This window comes from Anomaloglossus baeobatrachus, chromosome 6, assembly GCF_048569485.1.
Source record: "Anomaloglossus baeobatrachus isolate aAnoBae1 chromosome 6, aAnoBae1.hap1, whole genome shotgun sequence".
In the NCBI taxonomy this organism is placed as follows: domain Eukaryota; kingdom Metazoa; phylum Chordata; class Amphibia; order Anura; family Aromobatidae; genus Anomaloglossus; species Anomaloglossus baeobatrachus.
Genome location: NC_134358.1, coordinates 425,716,037 through 425,736,261, shown reverse-complemented (window position 1 = coordinate 425,736,261; position 20,225 = coordinate 425,716,037). Strand labels below are relative to the sequence as shown.

Sequence of the window (20,225 nt, the reverse complement as noted above, 5' to 3'; positions counted from 1 at the left end):
AAGGGTTTGTCCAGCTAGATAATATTTTTATGCCTCTCTAAAATTAAAATCTTTACAACTTACTCATTTACACCCAATTGTCAGTGGTTCTAAACTTTTGGCTGGGGTTCATCATAGAGCTTACTCTGTCAGCTCTTGACTGGAGATGATGAGTGAAGTATGGTGTTAGGTGTAAGGTACCGAACACAGACTTTACAAAAATAACAGACTTCCGTTTAGAGTTCGGGTGCTTTACTTATGCAAACCACTTCTGTGAGCATCGCTGTGCTCGAGTACGCTCGGTGCTCAGCCCAGTGCAAGCCACTTGCAGTGTTTGATCGGCTTGCACTGGGGGTAACAACAGCATGATCAGATGTAGTGTGTACAAAAAAATAGAAAAACCTCGCCCACCCTCCCCAGAAGTGATCTGTTTATGGCTGGCTGCATGTGGGTGGAGACCCCAACTGCCCAATTAGTCACTTCCATTGGGGTTCAGGTCAAGTCCAAGTCCCAAACTGAGCTTTATCTAAAGTCCGGATGAACTCGCCGAACTAAACTTCCACAGGTCCGCTCATCTCTACTCTTCACCAGTATTGTGTATAAAGGGGGCTGTTTAACTGCCTCATTATGTTTTCATGCACTATAAAAGAGGCTGTAAAAGAGAAGGGGCTGTCTTTTTATAATAAGGTATTATAAAAATATTTAAGGTATTAGTACCGTAAATGCTAAGAATTTTTGTAGATGTGACTGGAATGAAACATTATTTGTTTGGAATAGTAACATTTGTCGTAAATGTGAAGGAAACTTTGCTATATTTAATGGGGTCCTGCTGCATCCTGCAGTGCATTAGTATTATGTTTTTGTATATGTAAGTACGGCTGCTTTTATTATGTGATGTTTTAGGGATTTGATACCTTTTCTGTGAATAACTTTGCTTTTGGATATTATTAATTGGCATATTGGCTTTTTTTAACATGGTAATGTATGTTTTATATATGCAGGGTTGGTCCATCATGTTTCAAACTTGATTGTGGAAACAGCAGCGTTGTACCTGGATGATGACAAGAGCCGGCTGAAAGCTGCCAATGCCCAGCTACTTTCACTGCTTGATGTTCTGCATTGTATTCTAAAATCCACATCTAATGTAGTCCGAGTGGTCATTCAGGTATGGAAAAGTGCATGCTATAGATAAGTATATTTAGTACACAGGCTGATTAAAAGAGAAAACTGCAAAATTATAGCCAAAAGAACATAGCACCAACTTATTTATACGAAAAGACACAAGTTTTATCTATAGAATACAAAATTACAAAGTGATTTCCATTGGTGGCATGGCAGATGTCTAGGCGGTAGTACAGATCTTTCCAGAAGCATGCCAGGATATCCATGGATCTGGACTCCACTGTTGCAGTGATGCATTGTGTTGTCTCAGCTCGATTCACCAATATTGCGCTGGTATGCACATTCATCAGCTCTATCACCCTGCAACTTCTTTCTGTGGGGCTACCTGAAGTGCTCAATGTATCTGCCCTTTCAACCACAGAACCTAAACGACCTAAGACAATATATCACTGATATCTGAGGATATGCTGGCATACGTCTGGACAAAACTGGACAACTGCCTAGACAGCTGTCGTGCCAGCACTGGAAATCACTTTGTATTTTTGTGTTGTATAGCTGAGACTTTGAAAGTGTGTCTTTTCATGTTAATATATTTGTATTTTGTTCTCTTAGCTATAAAAACCGAGGCTATCATTTTGCCCACTTATTTTTTAAATCATCCTCTATTAGTCCTTTTGTTTTCTGTTAGAATTTACTTTATATACATTCAATAAGACTATAAGAAAACAGCTGAAAAAAGACAGTTGTAACAGTATAGTTTTCTCTAAAGGAAATGTATTTTGTATACATTTTTTTTCTTTCAGTAATTAGATGTAATTAGATAAATAAGACATCATGTTATTGTTCAATGTTTTAGCAATTTATATTTTACTTGCAGAAATTTCCAGGGGTCAACTACGTCAGAGATAGTCACATTTCTTACTCATTAAACAGAGTTTTACTTTTTTGTCCTGTATGTGTAATGGTTAAGCTGGTGGGTATGGACCCAATGCGCCACAGGCCGTGCTTACCCTGGAGGGGCCTAACTAAGCAACTACACTAGTGCATCTGATGCTGAGGATAGGATGGGCTCCAGGTAGTCACCAGGTACCACTTTCACAGCAGTCCATGGGTCTGCAGCAGTTGATCAATAGGTCAGAGCAAGCAGCGAGGTACTGAGGGCACAGGCAGATACGCAGTCAGGCAATCTGAGGTTAGAGCAGGCAGCACAGGTTCAGCATACAAGGCTAGTCATAGGCAGACAGGTAAGGATATATGGGTACACTAGCCGGGTCGATAGCAGGGGAGACAAAACTGAGACAAGACCTAAGATCAGCAAGGGGTAGAGGCAGGAGCTATTTTATAAATCTACTACTGAAAGGGTATAGGCCAGTGCAACAAACCTTGCAGAAGGCAGGTGATTATATTACTGCAGTGTCTGACCACACCTTACTACAGCTGGGTGTAGACTCTCCAGCATGTGTTGCCAGGAGCACCGCACATGGCGATCTAATACCAGGAAGAGCAAAGTGTTCCATGCAGTGAATAGGACAGTGCTCAGAAGGCATGTGAGGCATCGTGTGACAGTACCCCCTTAAAACAATTCCTTCTTGAGACAGAAAGACCCTTCAAAATGGGCAGGAGCACAGACTGGTTGCTGATGACCACAGGCAGAATGCAGAATTTCAGACAACAGTAAACAGGAAATCACAAACAGGAAACCACAGGCAGGAAGAAAATAAGAAAATGAATCTCCTGAGTAAAGAGGTAAGTCTAATAACCACAGAAGCCGCACACAGCCAAGAAGTTGGTCCGGAAACCACAGATGGACACTGGTAGAAGGTCCAAAAGACAAGGCCATGAAGCAGATAGGATTCTGGAGAGACCAGAAGCTACAGACCAAAGATAGAGGTACAAGAAGCCGCCAGACTACAGGAGTCATCCTTCAGCCCACAGCTGAATGCAGAAACAGCCATGGACTCATACCACCGCTCATGGGTGTGTCATTGGGGTCCGTGGCCTAAGCCTACTGTATTGCTAGTTGGTGTGGACCCACTGTGCCAGAGGCCGGGCTTTCCCTGGAGGGGTGTAACTAAGCAACTACCTGGTATTCATACCGCTCTCAGGGCAGTTCTTGGGTCTGCAGCAGCTGACCAACAGATCATGGCATGCATGCTAGGCATGAAGGGCATAGGTAGAGATTTAGTCAGGCAATCCGAGGTCAGGGCAGGAATCACAGGTTCAGAATACAAGGCGGGTCAGGAGCGGTGGGTCGATAGCAGGTGGGACAAAATTGGGATGCTAGCAGACAGAACACCAGAGGTGAACTGAGTCAGACATAACATCAGGCATTGATTAGAGGGAAGAATGGATTTATAAACCCACTACTGAAAGGGTATAGGCCAGTGCAGCAACATTTGCAGGAGCCGGTGATTATATTCCTTTAGAGCCAGGCCACACCTTACTACAGCCAGGTGGAGACTCTCCAGCAACAGGAGGATGCAGCAGTGCCGGATGTGTTCCCAGGAACAACTCACAAAACGATCTGACAGTAGGAAAAGCAGAACGGTGCACGCAATGAGTAGGACAGCGCTGAGAAGGCAAGTGAGACAGCAGCGTGACAGTAATGCCATGTTCACATTTGTGTCTTTGGCTTTCAGTTAATCTGTATGCCGGGAAAAGTGCCTGACCTACAGTAAATTTTTATCAGGGATGGTGATGAATGGCTAATTGGGCCATCCATCACCCATAGACTAATATGGGATAAAAGTATCAAGTATATTGTGCGTGTTTTTTATGATTGGCTATTAAACAGATACCATTGATAGTCTTTGTTGGTATGGACACTAATAGATATCCGTTTAACATATCCGTCAACTAGGGACCAACTTGGCATTCATTTGATGGATACATCATAAAAATATATTGAGAAGATCAGGACCTATGCATTGAACATAAGCATGTAAAGAATTCTGTACAGTGGTATCCGTCAGCCATAGGTTTCAATTAGAGATGAGCTTATCGCTTTACGCAACCACGGTCCAAGTCAGTGCTATCTCAACGTGGAGCGCAGCTGCATGAGTTTCCTCCCAGACTCAGCTTATGATTAGATAGGCTGGTGAGACGTCACCTTTATGCCACACAGATGATCTCACACCAGGCCAGCAAATCAAGTACTGGATTTGGAGAATCCTGGAAGATCAGTAAATTCACGAAGCTCCTGTCCATGCCCAAATAGCACCGACTTGAAACATGGTTGTACGAATTGATCCGCTCATCTCTAGTTTAAATGCTTAAAATCATAAGCTTTTAATGTTTGTATTTTTTCTGGACTTTGTGATACAGAATAGCATAGTATGTTGCACTGTTTTATACTTTTTTGCTGTATTCTGATATATTCTTACCAGACAGATGCCAATAGGACACACATTTATCTTTGGTCTGGCAACAGAGTCCAATAAATAAGTTTAGCTTTTATGTCAGGAGCCTAAGAAATGTTAGGCAAAAACGTGATCTGACCACAGCCTATAGGAAAGGGTGGAGGGGGAAGTGCTAAGTAACATCAGTAAAAACTATTTTTGACCCTATTACCAATCAGGAAATATATAGTGTGTGTTCTTTGATTTTCACGTTCAGGTGGGGATCTTTTTCCACTACTTTTCACGAGGTATGTAATGATGGAACAGGGGCTCTTAGGCTGATCCTAAAACTTGGGCTCTTGCGCCGTCCCTTATCTCAAAGGTTACGCTCTATGGTAGCTAGGTTCGAGCCTCCAGCGTGACCCTGTCTCCTGTCTGGTCCCTGATACTACTCCACCCCCACCCAGGGAGTGGTAAAGAAAACCCCACAAATAGGCACAGACTAGGGTAAACGAAAACCTGTGCACACTGCGCTCAAACACAAAATAGGGACAGTATGTGAACTGGGGAGCAAAGCAAAAGGGGTAGGAAATAAATGCACAACTGGAGAACTCACACAGCAAACAGTACTGCAACTGAAGATCACCATTGAACTGGATAACTACTGGAATTGAGGAAACAAAAAGCCATATCTGGCACACAGCCCCAGAATCCAGAACCTTATAAAGACTGGAGCTGGTGATCAGGAGCCTTAGCTTCCAGCAGCTGATCACAGGCTAGGAGAAATTAACTCCCACTGTACTGGAGAGCAGTGAAGCCAGAACCAGCCAATGCCCATGACACGCTGTGCAATTAAAGAATCCCAGGCAGTTTGTTGGACTCTGCGGTGGGAACAGAGTCCGACACCACCATGACACCCAGCGAGTGCAATGCAGAACACTGCACTACAGTACCTCTCCTTCTATAAGAGGCCTCAGGACCCTCAAAGACCACCAACCCCGGCTTCTCAGGATGGCAGCGATGAAAGGCCCTAACCAAGCGCTCTGCATGGATATCTGGCACTGATACCCAAGTCATCTCCTCTGGACCATAACCCCGCCAGTGTACCAAATATTGCAGAGAATGACGAACTCACCGGCAATTAGATTCTAGAAACCTCAAACTCCAAGGAACCTTATAAAGACTGGAAATGGTGATCAGGAGCCTGAGCTCCCAGCAGCTGATCACAGACCTGCAGAAATTAAGTGCCGCTTACCTGTAGATCACTGTAGCCAGAACCAGGCGACGCCCATAACAGGCTGTGCAACTAAGGCCCGTTTCACACATCTGGCATTTCGCCAGATGCCGGATCCGGCACGCATGCAGTACAGTACATTCATTTACAGAGGAAGCGCGACACCATGCAGACAAATGCAGTTGTGCATGAAGCACACAACCACATGGTGTCGCGCTTCCACTGTAAATGAATGTACTGTACTGCATGTGTGCCGGATCCGGCAAAATGCCGGATGTGTGAAATGGGCATAAAGAATCCCAGGCAGTTTGTCGGACTCTGCAGCGTGCACAGAGTCCGATGCCACCATGACACTCAGCAAGTGCAACGCAGAACACCGCACGACACTACAAAAACAGTGACATGAGCGGTTGCAGCGTATCACTGTACTAGAGCAACTCTTGTGCTTATAAAAATGTACTAGGATTTATTCACACAATCACGATCATGTTGCATTTTTTTCAGCAATTTTGTAAAAATCAAGGTACAATTAAGCAATTGTGATGTGCGACTATCCCTTTAAGAAGCGATACTGAACAGAATTATGGATAAGACGTCTGTTCAGATTTTTAGCTCATTTGTCCATTTGCAGTATAAATGAAGACATACTAAATTGAATCCAAAACATCACAGAGTTACTGGTTTCACTTTGCGTAAATCATCCTATCTATGTGTGATTTACACATTGAACCTTTTTTATGTGTCCTATATATTTTTTTTTTATTAGCAGGTGAAAATTACTTATGACACATTTTGCTTTACACGTCTCTCCTCCAAAATATTCAGTGTGAATGTTCTCAACATGCTGAAAACATGACAGCAATTCCAGAAATATACTTTTTATTTCTAGGCTCAGAAGACTGGGCAAGGTGGAGACACTCACACAGCCGAGGAACTTCTGATTGTGAATAAACCTCTGACAGATTTGATCAGTTTACTTGTTCAGCTGGTAAGTTGTTCTAATCACAAACTTTACCAAACCCTATAGCTGTTTTCCCGAACGTGCAGTAATGTGATAAAACTAGGGTAAAAATGTTTGTTTATTTAGGGCAATTTAAAATTTTGCTGGTCAATCATGGTTTGTGCTAAATTTTTGTTAAAACATGGATCTGTTTTGCTGCAATTTTAAAAAGTAGATGTTTATTACTAAACTAAGTCACTTGCAGATGAGGAGACTATGAGCTTTAAAGGGGTTGTCCAGGACTTTAACATTGACGTCTATCCTCAGAAGAGGTCATCAATGTCTGTGGGAGTGTGACAACCAACATCCTTGCCAATAAACTGTTCCTGGTGCCGCCGGCTTACAAACTACTCGGTTACAGAGCTGCACAGCTCCGTCAGCTAATCAGTGGGGGAGCCAAGTGTTGCACTCCCACCTATCAGACTTTGATGACCTATCCTGAGGATAGGCCATCAACATTAAAGTCCAAGACAACCTCTTTAAATAAGGACGTGCCGTCATCCTGTCCCCCGAGTGTGGAAAGGTTCCAATGCACACAGGGCAGTAAAGTTTCCAAGGTTATCACCTGAAGCCAAGTAAATAAGTTGCATCTGTGCTTTCAATTAGAATGAACATGTTCACGATACTTTCTGGGCAATGGATGGTTGGACTCCCAGCGTGCTGTGACTATTATCCACACGCCAATGTCAGATCGACGTGAGAATATGCTTCTTAAAGACTTATATATGGGACTTAGATTGATGCAGAAGCATTGTTAAAAAATCTCCAACCATCATCTTACAAATGGCTTCAAGTATAGACAAGCTCATTAGCTTGTCTATGGTAGTCTGTAAAACAATAACAGATCTAAGATCACAAGCAGGACTTTTTCAAGGGGAAGGATGCCCATTGACATAGGTGCACGTCTACACATAAACAAACATTCCTTTACACCCCATAGGGGACTTGCACAGTGGACACCTACCAGCTTACCTGGTTAATTCTATACCTGTAGTTTCTCTTAAATACTACAGGAAAGTAAAACATAGCTTGTCTCTATCAAGCTGACCATGCGTGTTTTTTTTCCTGGTACTCCGGTTTCCTACAACATTTCAGACATTCTTAGGAAATTTAGATTGTGAGCCTCAATTGGGATAGTGATGTCAATGTCTGTAAAGCGCTGTGGAATGTAATGGTCCTATGTAAGTATTTAAAGTTAATGAAGCTTCTATTAGGATCCCTTTAATATAAACATTGTGTGTAAAAAACTCCCACTAGTGGTGGCTGTTATCATTAAAACCAATAGGCCAAATTCAACAAAGTGTTAAACCCGGGATTCTGGCTTAAAACAACATTAACTGTTGCTACATTTTGTGCTACTCGATGTTGCCCAAAAATGTAGCTCTTCTTGACATTTTTACATCAGTCCCTGCCAGCAACGCCAATGTGGGCAGAGTTGAGAAGAGGTGTGGCAATGTTTTCTCAGCAAATTTATCAACATAGTCTCTTAATAAATTAGGTGATTATAACTCGAGTAGTCCCTTCATTAAAGGTAATGTCACCACGTTTTTCCTACCCCATCTGAGAGCCACATGATCTAAAGACAGTGACTCTAATTCCCGCGATGTGTCACTTACTTGGCTGCAGTTTTGAGTAAAAACTATTTTATCTGCTGCAGATCTATTGGTTCTCTTAATGCTGAGTTCTGTATAACCCCACCCACAGCACTGATTGACAGCTTTCTTTGTACACTGTGCATAGGCAGAAAGCTGATGGTGGGCATGTGGTTGGACTATCTGGCAGCACTTTTACTAGTAGTTTGGTGATAATCTCAAGTTATTGAAATAGCACTGTAATTGGGATCTGTGTTCCTACATCATTCTGCTCTCAGATTAGCAAGCAAAAGCCTGGTGACAGATTCTCTTTAATACTGGCTTGCACAACACCAGTCTTAAAGGGAATCTGTCGACTGCTTCTTGCTGCCTCATCTGAGAGCAGCATAATGTAGGAAAAGAAACCATGAATCGAACGATGTATCAGTTGGATTACTGGATGCAGCCATTCTGACAGAGATTTTATATTTCGCATGTAGCAGAACTGAGTAAGCTGCCCCTGCCCACACAAACCTCTCTATATACAATGTCTGTAAATGGGGAGGTACTAATCACAGTTTGGGGAGTGCTGGACTAGCTGAACTCTAGCTGACCTACAGTAGTTCAGCAATGATAATATTCTGAAGCACAAGCAAACATTGCAGATAAACAACTGCACACAGTGTGATAAGTGAAGCATGGCTGAAGTCTCTGTGTTAACCCCTGCAGCACACTGTCTATAGATTACATAGCAAAAGTATGCTGACAGATTCCCTTTAATGGATCACACCCTATCTCTATGCAAGTGATTTTTGTTCTGTAAAGAAAAACAAGAATCCAACTGCAAATAAGATAATAAGAAATAATTGATTTGCTAATAATTACAATGTCATAATGATGTTTAAATGGTTGACATTTACTGTGGTGTGTATTATAATTCCATTCAGTATGATTTTTTTTATGCTGCTTTCTATTTTTTTTTACAGTACCAAGTAAACTTCATTATACATTGAGAATTTTTACCTATTTGTTTTTTAACTAATGCTCACTTGGGGTAGAAATATAAAAATGGGTCTTTTGTAAATATCATGTCTTAAATGGTTGAGGTTTTTTTTTAGCATTTTGGTGGGTTTAAATTAGTTGGCTTCATTACTATATACAAGTGCCACAATTTTAAACTAAAAGCAATTAGTTGATATTTTAATGTCCTTTTTTCACTTGTCCAAATGTTTCCCAAAACAAAGTGATTATACATAAATCTCCTTTCTTAATTATGTGTATTACTCATTTTTCCCTCATGTCAAGTCACCTCTCATTAAAATGTTCATTTTCTTATTTTTATTTAATGTTTTTACAAAATGGATAGTTTAAATTCAGCATAGGTGACCTTTTAAAAATGTCATTCTTAATCACCTTGCTTTGTTGTGATTTTGGCGATTTAGCTGTATTCCTGAATTAAAGTGTTTTTCACCCATTGTGATGACATAAATGTACTTGCTTTCAGCTTAATCTACTGTAACCCACCTTGGGACAAAGGTGATTTCCAAGCCAGAGCCTTTCTTTTTTTACATGAACATGGCCAATGCACATTACTGTCTCAGAAGTATATCTTAGTAAATATTCAGTAGAATACCGAACTACGGACGGTGTTTTCTAATGTTATGGTGGACAAGCAGGATTGTTAGATACAGATACAATGGATGTGGACGCTAGTTTCTCCTAAATCTTTACTTTAGTGTGTCATCCAAAACTAAATAAAATACTTTTGTTTTAAAGTGTTTTTCAAGTTGTGCATCGTTGTAACCAAATTTCCCCTGTTTACTAAAGAGGTATGAACAGTTATATCAATTTTGATAAAGCTGCTGAGACCCCCATTAGCCTGCAGAATAGGGTGTCTTGAATTCCCCATGTGAATAGAGCGGTGGATAAGAATAGGCTGGGGTCTTGGGACCTCTACTCATCTGATTCATACCTTTTGGCCTGGGACAACTGATAAAGTCCCATGGCTTTCAGTACCACCTATATGCTGATGACACTCAGATCTACCTTGCTGGTCTAGATGTTACGTCTCTGCTGTCCAGAATGCCAGAGTGCCAAAAATCATATCCTCCTTCTCATCATGATTTCTAAAGCTCAATGTGGACAAAACTGAACTCCTCATCTGTCCTCTATCTCACCTACCCAATCTGTTGATCACAAAAAGCAACCCCGCTTTCCCCTTAACCTAAAGTCCACTGCCTTGGAGTAACCGTTGACTCTGCCCTGTTTTTCAAACTGCAGATACAGGCTCTTGCCACCTCCAGCTCAAAATGTTTCCAGAATCTGTCCTTTCCTCAACCCTCAATGTACTAAATTATTAGTACATGCCCTCATCATTTCCCGCCTTAACTACTCCAACATCCTCCTCTGTGGCCTCCTTCCTAAAACTCTCGTACCTCTTCAGTCTGTCAACTCTTTTTCCTGACTAATCTACCTCTCTTCTCACTACTCCTCTTCATTAGCTCCCAATTGCTCAACAGATCCAATTACTAGCATTGACCTACAAAGCAAAGTCATCCATAATCTGTCTTGTCTGTACATCTTCGAACTAATCTCCCGATATATTCCAACACGTAATATCTGGTTCTCCCAAGACCTCCTACTCTCCTCCACACTTATACGTTCCTCACCCAATCGCCTCCAAGACTTCTTTTGAATATCCCCCATCCTTTGGAATTCTGTGCGTTAACATGTCTGATCATCCACCATAATCGAAGTTTAAGGCAAAACCTGAACACATCTATTTAAGAAAGCTTACAGCCTGCAACAACCCACCTCACCAGCATTGGAGCTGCTGCATCCCCCCCCTTCCTAACCTACTGTCTCCTTCCAATTTTTTCTGTAGAATGTAAGCACGCTCCCGCTATTATTTTGTGTGCTCTTATTTTAACTATCGGGTGTCATGTATTAACAATGCATGCTCTATAATGTATCTGTGACTTCCTTCTAAAAACTGTAAATTATATATCCTGGATTTACTTCTTATAGCCAGGATATAGAGGACAGGAAAACTTGACATTGTCAGATATACACAAGGTATGTTCAGAATTCAGCAAATGGTCGTGTTTATCAGACAAATCACCGCGTGGCACAGAACTAGTGCAGACAGTGCTGTAACAAATAGATTAGAGCTCACAGCCTTTAGCTCTTCCCATCACTAGTTTAAATTAATCAAAGGTCCAGTACGGTGACAAATGAATTGGACATGGAAAAAATTTGAGGTGCTACGACTGCTTCGCATTAGAAAATACTAGTGGACTTGAACTGAAGTAATGCCTTAAAGCAAAATTTAAGCTACGTTTTAATTGATATACACCGATCAGCCGTAACATAGAAACCATTTGCATTTATCTTATAGATGCTGTTCATGCCGCCAAAATAGCCCTGAACTGTCGAGGCATGGACTTCATAAAACCTATGAAGGTGTCCTCTGTTATCTGGCATCAAGATTTTATCAGCCAATACTTTACATCCTTAAGCTTAATGGATCTGACTTGTTTTTCCAGCACATCCCACAAATGACTACATTTAAAGGGCATATGTCAACATAAAAATGCAGTTCAATATTCAGGCACCATGTAATAGAGCAGGCGGACCTCATAAACCTAATTTATAGTTTTAAAGCAATAGATTCGGTATACCAGTGAGTTAATCACTTAAACCTCTACTTTTTCTGGGACTGTTTGTCCAGTTGGCAGTTCTGTGAGTGATCGATAACTACCTCTGTATGCACACTTATACAAAGAAAGCTGTTAGTCATTGAAAATCCCACAGATGATTAGGAGATTAACACATCAGTTATACAGAATCTTTTCCCAAAAAAATATATTTTAGTCTGCTCTGCTCCCCAGCTCTATAATATGGTGCTTGCAGATTGCACTGAATTTTCATGTTGACAGGTCCATCCATGCGTCAATGCTGAGCCGACTGTTAGTGCTGGGGTGTAGTTACAGCCACTGTTCATTGTATACTGAACAGTGATTGAAGCCACTGTCGCCCCACCCCTATGGCTAAAAGCCCGAGGCTGCAGGGAAAAATAAAGTTAATTTCCTCCTAACAGTGGGGCTACCAGTGCAGAAGCTATATGGTTTCAGAATGCTATTAACTTGCACACTAACACATGATATGCAGGCTAATAGCATTTTTTTACAGGACAGGTTCCCTTTAACTCCTTTTACAATCGTCATGGGCCCTCATATACATTAGACTGTGGCTGAAGCCATCAATATTAGCAGATTCAGCCACCATTAGTTTAATGTGAATAGGGGCTTAAGCGTAGTCTGGGATTTTACATTTAGTTAACTTACTGTAAGTTATTCTTTAGTTCAGAATCACAGTTTGAAATCTGTCTTAAGGGTCCATTTACACTGCAAAATTATCATGAGTGTTCCTAGAAATGCTTGTTTTCCGATAATCATACAGTTTAACAGGCAACTAAACCCAACAACCAAACAAAATGCTAGGTCTTCTGGTGAAAAATATTTTTTGTGCTGCTCAAAAGATCATTCATCTTTCTCGGCAGCGCGTTGTCCTGTAAAGACAGGACTCGTACTGCGAAGAACAATGGTATCCATTGCAGATTGGTAATAGCAGTCTGCCTGTGTAATCAGGCTTTTAACTGACCGTCGAGCAACAAAAAAGTAGCTGATCGGAAATGCCACAAGTCGGTTTGTGTAAATGAACCTTAACACTATTTTAGTCTGCTAGTATGCAAATTGTTCTTCAGAGATGAAGATGATTTGAACTCTAGTGCCACCTATTGGAAGTAGCAATGCTAGGATTGCTCCTTCCTATAGGTGGCACTAGAGCTCAAATCCTCTTCCTCTCTGAAGATGCATTTTGCATATTTAATTTCCGAGAGAAGCATGCAAGGCATTTAAGGCTCCTCATGCTGGCATGTATCTCTCCCCGAGGAGAAACCTAATGTGTTAGATCTTAGTCAGATAGTGAAACTTAACTTTATAGTCTTATAATAATTTGTCCAGGGATTGCAGCTCCTGGGGCTGGCACCTGGTTGTGTGTTTAATTACTCCTTACATTGCATGTACACGCATACAGCATTCACTATTGAACACTGTGGCGCATGCAAGGAAGGATTACGCATGACGCTGGCAAGTGCCAATGTCAAGAGGTACTTTGTGAGTGGAGTCAGTGTGCTCTGCAATTGAGATTCTGTGGTTAGACTTGAAGTTAAGGCCCAGTTACACTAAACAATGTACCAGCGATCCAAACAACGATAGAACCTGATAGGGATCACTGGTAAGTTGCTAGGAGGTCGCTATTGAGATGTCACACTAAGCTACGCTCCAGCGATCCCACCAGCAACCTGACCTGGCAGGGATCGCTGGAGCGTCGCTACACGGGTTGGCAGTGTGAGAGCGGCGGACGCTGGTAGCGAAGGTAAATATTGGGTAACCAAGGGAAGGGCTTCTTGGTTACCCGATGTTTACATTGGTTACCAGCGTCCGCAGAAGCCAGCTCCTGCTGCCTGCACATTTAGTTGTTGCTCTGTTGCACAGTTTAGTTGTTGCTCTTGTGCTTCACAGCGGGAGAGCAACAACTAAAAAATGGTCCAGGACATTCAGCAACAACCAGCGACCTCACAGCAGGGGCCAGGTTGTTGCTGGATGTCACACACAGCGACATCACTAGCAACATCGCTGCTACGTCACAAACGTCGTTCCTTAGCTGCGATGTTGCTAGCGATGTTGCTTAGTGTGACGTGGCCTTTAGGCTGCTCACCAGAAGAATTCATCTAACTTGAAGGTACTGGAGCAGATTTGACTTGAGGAATAGGCAAAAATCCCTGTGGTAAGATGTGGAAAGCTCAGAGAGACTTATCCAAAGCGACTTGCAGCTGTAATTGCCACAAAAGGAATCTTTACCAAAGTATTAACTTTAGGGGGGTGAATAGTTATGCGCACTGAAGTTTTCAGTTATTTTGTCCTATTTGTTGTTTGCTTCACAACAAAAACAACATCAAATGTTCAAAGTTGTATGCATGTTCTATCACATTAACTGATGCAAATCCTCAAAAAAACTGTGGTTCTGAGGTAGCAAAACATGAAAAATGCCAAGGCAGTGAATACTTTCACAAGGCACTGTATATGCCCCAGCCTCTCGTCTGATGTGTATACCCCAGCCTCTTCTATGATGTATATGTTTCAGCCTTGGCATCTCCTATGTGATGTATGTACAGTAGTCTCTGTGTTTTCTATGTGATGTATATACAGCAGTCTTGGTTTTACCTATGTGATGTATACTTCAGACATAACACTTCTTGAGTTCTATAAACTTTCCTTCAGCAGTGGTGAATTTCCCACTGTCAGGAGACATATATTGTAATAGACATCTGTGTTCAGAACTTACTGCTGCGAGTTCTTTTCAAAGTTCATTGCAAAGTGTCGACGGCAATCCAGACTGATGCAAATCTGGAAAAGCAGATTAGCTCAACATCAATACTACATAACATCACAGCCTCACCAAAGAAAAGCAGTACCAGCCATTACATTAGACATGAGTTAACTAAATGTTTGCCCATATAACGCAGAATAAATTTCAAGTTGATAATTTAGTGTGGCCTCCGAATGATGGTATAAATATCCAAATGGTCCCTGGCAGTAAAAAAAAGGTTCCCCAACCCTACTTTAGACTAATCTAGGCTTTAATAATGGCCAACCCAAAAATGCATGTGTTTGTGGGAAACAAATGTAATAGATATGGTCCAAATGAACGTAGGCCAACCACCATCTAAGGCCTCTTTCACATGTCAGTGATTCTGGTACGTGACAGTTTTTATACATACCAGAATCACAGACATACGCAGACCCATTAAAATCAAGGGGTCTGTGCTCACATCAGTGATTTTTCACTGACCGTGCCTCCGTGTGGCGTACATGCGTGTCCATTTTTTTTCTGCCATCACTGATGTCCCATGGACCACACTATGGTGTGATCCGTGAAACACGTACCAGAAAAACATGTACTGTACATTGAAAATAAAAAGTTTTTTATACTCACCTTCTCCAGCAACGCTGCCTTCAGCTGCTGCACTCTGCTGCTTCCAGGCTGGCTGCTTACTGTCATAAATATGCATTTATGCGCGGCACCGCGACCCAGAAGTAGCTGCAGCAGGGGTCAGCGATGGCCGGAAACACAGAGCCAAAGAGTTCAGCACCATGGACAGCAGGAGCTGGGACAGATGAGTATACGTTCATGTGCTATCACGGATCACTGATCACGGATAGCACATGTGGAACCCATGTGTGCCATGAATCACAGCAAACGGAGGGACATATGTGCTTTTAACACATCAGTGAAAAACTTCTGTGTTTTTCACTGACGTGTGAAACAGGCCTTAGGTATGTGGACACTTTTAGCTATATGACATATTTTAAGATATAATGACAGTCATTAAACAGGTTTTCTTTAAATCCCAAAATTTGAACATTGAAGATCATATGTACAAATCTTATGAAAGCAGCAGACGTATATGGCACATCCCACTGGGTAGTCATCCATTTGTTGATCATTTCCCAAAGCCATTTATCAATATTTAAGACAGCAGTGTATTTCCACGTACTCTGTTGAAGAAATTAAAGCTCCAACATTGGCTTGAAGTCTCACTCATTAGACCATGAAACTTGACAGCTCTGAACTTTAGTGTTATTAGTTAATGAAAGCTATTACCACTGATCTGCTTTCATCTGACTTGTATTATTAGCACTAAAGTCACATAAAAGCTTTCCATGTTGAAGCTTATATTTTCAGCTTAAAGTCTGGACAAAGTTTAATGACTATGGGGGCTTTAACATTTAACTGGACAAGGCCTACTTTTCTATTCTTTTTGTTATAAGAAACACTTCGGTTTAATCATATTAGTATAGGGTTTTGGTGCCTAATCAACGCTATTTAATATTTAAGCATGCCTCATTTGTCTTTGAATTGATTTCTGCTTTAAAGATTGTGTGGTCATTAATTAGTTTATAGCAGCTTTCCCGGTGGCAGGTTTTTTTTTCCTGCACTTCGTGTACTTATGCCTACAAGACAGTTTTATCTGTGTTATTATATAAATACGCTGATGTCTCACACCTTTGTGAAGTCTTTTTGTATACCGCATCAAGAAATATTTACCCATTAGAAGGCAATATCCTGCTCTGAGGGCTGCTTTTTTCTTAGGTAATGGCTATTGGCTCTGAAGAAGCTTCAGCAAATCTATCAACTGACATCACTTAGGATCTATGTAAGGTTTAAAGCAGAATCGCAGTTTTCTGGTTAACAGTTCCTTATTACCTAGAACATATAGAAAACTAGCAAAATACTTGCATCTTCGCCTACGAAAAATATGTTAAATTGCTGGCTACGTTTGCTAAGGCTACATTTTTTGCATTGTCTATAGGCAACCAGAACGATCTCACTGTGAGGCAATTCTCATAAATAAGGTTCCAGTTTCTTCTGCACTGGTTGTTGACAGCCATTGCTATCATTACATAAATCTTTAGAGTGCGTTATCAGGTTGCCCCACCTTAGCAACTATATAAGTGCTACCCTTTTAAGAGCAATCTTTGGGCACCGTGTCTTTAATTCTTTAAAATCCTGTGGGCAAAACCTGTGGTTTTGCATTCAAAACACGGATACCCATTTTTACCTTTATTTCTGTAGAACCTAAAATTGGGGAGCCAAATCTCATGAAGAGGGGAGATTTCAAGTTTTAATGTTTGCAGAATTTTTAGTCTGCTATTAGATAGGCCAGTCAAAATTTCACTAAAATCCGATGAAAACTGTGGTTATGTATTCAACGTGCTACCACACACAGACTTTCTGCTTTATATACAGTATATAGATTGTACATATTATCCTTGACCGTGACCTGGCATGCTGAATCGAAATGAGTGATTGATGTCATCAGCCTCTAACCACATATGGAGGGGACTGGGCTAACCCCTAATTTTAGATGTAAGAGAAAACTATACTGCTTCCATCAATGCTGTCAAGGGTTATAGTCTGTAGTTGACATCCTTCTCTGTGACTACCGCTATATAGCTGTTGCATAGAAATGAATTGCTTAAACAGAAGTGGTGAAGCAATATGTTCACTTCTATACTGACAATCGTTTTTTGAAGATACTGTCAATGTATTAATTTGGATGAAAGTACCCAAGAACCCTTTAAATAATTTAATTTAGACTAGTGGTCTTTAACCTTACTTACCTTGAGCCGTATTTCAGCTCTGATAGAGGGTTGCAAGACACATACAGAGTCAAGTCCTCTGAGTAGTGACATCAAGCTCCCACTTTCCCCCTTCACCTACAGTAGTGACATTCAGAGCCCCATTAATGGTATAATAACAGCCAAAACCTACCAAGGCAGTTTGCTTACATCCAGAGAGTTCCAACCATACCTACCTTTGGTACTCTCACATCAAGTGCTACCACCGAAATATCATATCCAACTTCAAGCACCTCCTCTGATTGTTAGTATTATTTTATACCAAGGTCAGAATTTGCTCATCCAGATCTGTTCTTCCGTTCAGGGCTACAAAAAAAGTCACCATCTGGAGACCTGGGCTTCATAACTGTTTCCTGGACCTGGTGCTATTGTATCAATCTGGCATACTGTACATCCGCAAGCTACACATCTTGGGCCCGCAAGTTGGGGTCCACTGACTTGATGTTTTTTGATATTTTCAATATAACCACTGAAGATGATTAAAGTACAGAATTGACCTCTTTTCCATACTTACCAGAACTGTGACCATGATAACAGATCCTGATTATATGTAAAATGAACTGATGAACAAACCCTACTAGCAGCTTGAACAGAGTCTTACACTTTCCCAGCAAGCTTTAAAGGGGATTTTCAAATTCTGGGTACATTTTTGAAAGGAGGTATTTACAAGGGATATGAATAGTTCGTGATGCCACCCATGGTGTGTGGTAATAGGGAGTACCCGGGGTGAAGGGAAAGGCCCCGGGACCCGGGATGGTGGTATCGGGTGCAGGGGGAGCACAGGCTCGCTGGTTGCAGGGGTTAATCAGGTACTCACTTAGCAAGAAAGCAGACGCTGACAACGTAGTAAACCAAGTCTCTGGGTGCCGCTGCCCTCTTGGGGAGCTCATCTGGGTCACGTCCCCTGCAGTACTGCCTGGTGGTATGTGGCCTGCCTCCTGGCACCGTATTTTAGAGTGTTCAGTTGGCCCGTCAGCTTGGAGCTTTCCGGGCCCTACTCCTTGCTAAGAGTAGCAGAGGAGCTTGCTCTCAGGAGCTCACGCTTGGGATTTCAGTGGGCTGCTTGCTGGGAAAGCCCTATCCCCCTCGTCGCGCTAGTGCCCCCGATCTCTGAGCTTCATGGGAACTGTCCATATAGTCCCTGTCCTCCGCAAGTTAATTGCCGGGTTGCTTGAAGCTTCTCCCCGACATAGGGTCCATGTACCCCGACATGCCTTTGGTCCCAGCCTGGCTATTGAACTGCGTCTGCTAGCTGTCCTCCAACACTAGTTAAGCAGCCAGAGCTCCAACTCCCAGCTTCCTCCGAGCTCCTCAGAGCTTGAGGGCTACCAATCAACTGACTTGTCACCTCCCACCTCCCTGTCTGACCCCTAGGTGGGCGGCCTTATTCCAGCTTAGCAGCCAACTGGTGTGCCTGACAGGGTGTGGTGTGAGGTTTAGCTAGAATTTGTGGATGCTGGTGGAGGCAGTACCGCCAGATGGGGACCCAGAACCATGGGGGATTAAGCCCTGCACGGGGAGAGAAAGATTGTGCAGAACCCTGTGACGACCTGACTAGTCCAGAGCGTCATATAATCATGGAGAGAGGCCTGAGAGCTGTAAGTGCAGGACCAAGCCTGCTGCACTTGCAGATCATTTGAATAAAATTTGGAAAAGTGATTACTCTGAAATGGAATAAAGGATTGAAAAACAAAGGTATGAAATTGATCTATAGCATCATAATAAAGAACAGTCCCGCACCACTGGGTATTGCCTTGCGGTACCGCACGTTTGCTAGGAGTTTAGCTCCAAAGTATGATATCCACCGACTCCGGGGTGCTTGTCCACATAGAAGGATGAATCCAAATAATCCAGAAAGGAAAAAGACTGCACTCGTCCGCGATCCCGAAAATCCTCTTTATTCAAACAGGTGCAGGGTCAAAGGCAGGAGAGGAACTAGGTACAGGCTCCTCACAAGAGACGACGGCCGTTTCGCGTTTGATTACGCTTCGACTGGTCCACCTGGGTGAACCAGTTGAAGCGTAATCAAACGCGAAACGGCCGTCGTCCCTTGTGAGGAGCCTGCACCTAGTTCCTCTTCTGCCTTTTGCCCTGCACCTGTTTGAATAAAGAGGATTTTCGGCACAGTGGACGAGTGCAATCTTTTTCTTTTCTGGATTATTTGGATGAAATTGATCTATATTACAGTGACCTAACACAGATTAGGGGGTTTCAACACCTGCTAACAGCTTCACTTTTCTGTTAGAAGAGAAATCTTTTTAAATATACTTTAGTTAATCTAATCAAGTCTTTGCTTAAAACTGCACTCCAGCATTTGGGCTTTTTCTCAGCGCTGGAGTGGTGCTAGAAATGTAAGTTCCCTGTCTAATACCCTCTGGCGACTTCATCTTTTTTTGGCGATGCTTTGGTCCTGGTGCACCATCTTGTGTTCATAACGTTTGACTGGCCATGAGTCAATAGTTATGATTTAAAGGCGTTGTCCACTACTAGGACAACATAATCTGATTCCACATTTTTCCCCCACGTAAAATTATAAAGCCTTAACTTATTTGGACTGTAGGCAGTGAGACAAAGCCGGCACTGATTTTATGCGGCAGCTTGCTTGATGTCTCAACCCCACGTGAGCCCTGGGAACGCAAGCCGCGGCATCACTGGAACGGCACTGGCACGGAAGGTGAGTATAAGCTTTATGGGAAACGTGAAATTAGAAGGGGT

At 42.1% G+C, this 20,225-nt stretch overlaps 1 protein-coding gene across 4 annotated transcripts in view; it reads left to right on the top strand.

The window, feature by feature from the left end:
• The window catches only part of ULK4 (unc-51 like kinase 4), a 1,163,168-nt gene that overhangs the window by 808,389 nt on the left and 334,554 nt on the right, over positions 1 to 20,225 (top strand). For all 4 annotated transcript variants that reach the window (XM_075315178.1, XM_075315180.1, XM_075315177.1 and 1 more), the window contains exons 33-34: positions 981 to 1,144; positions 6,563 to 6,661. In XM_075315178.1, coding sequence (XP_075171293.1) covers positions 981 to 1,144; positions 6,563 to 6,661 — 263 coding nt within the window. The remainder of the gene's footprint in view (positions 1 to 980; positions 1,145 to 6,562; positions 6,662 to 20,225) is intronic.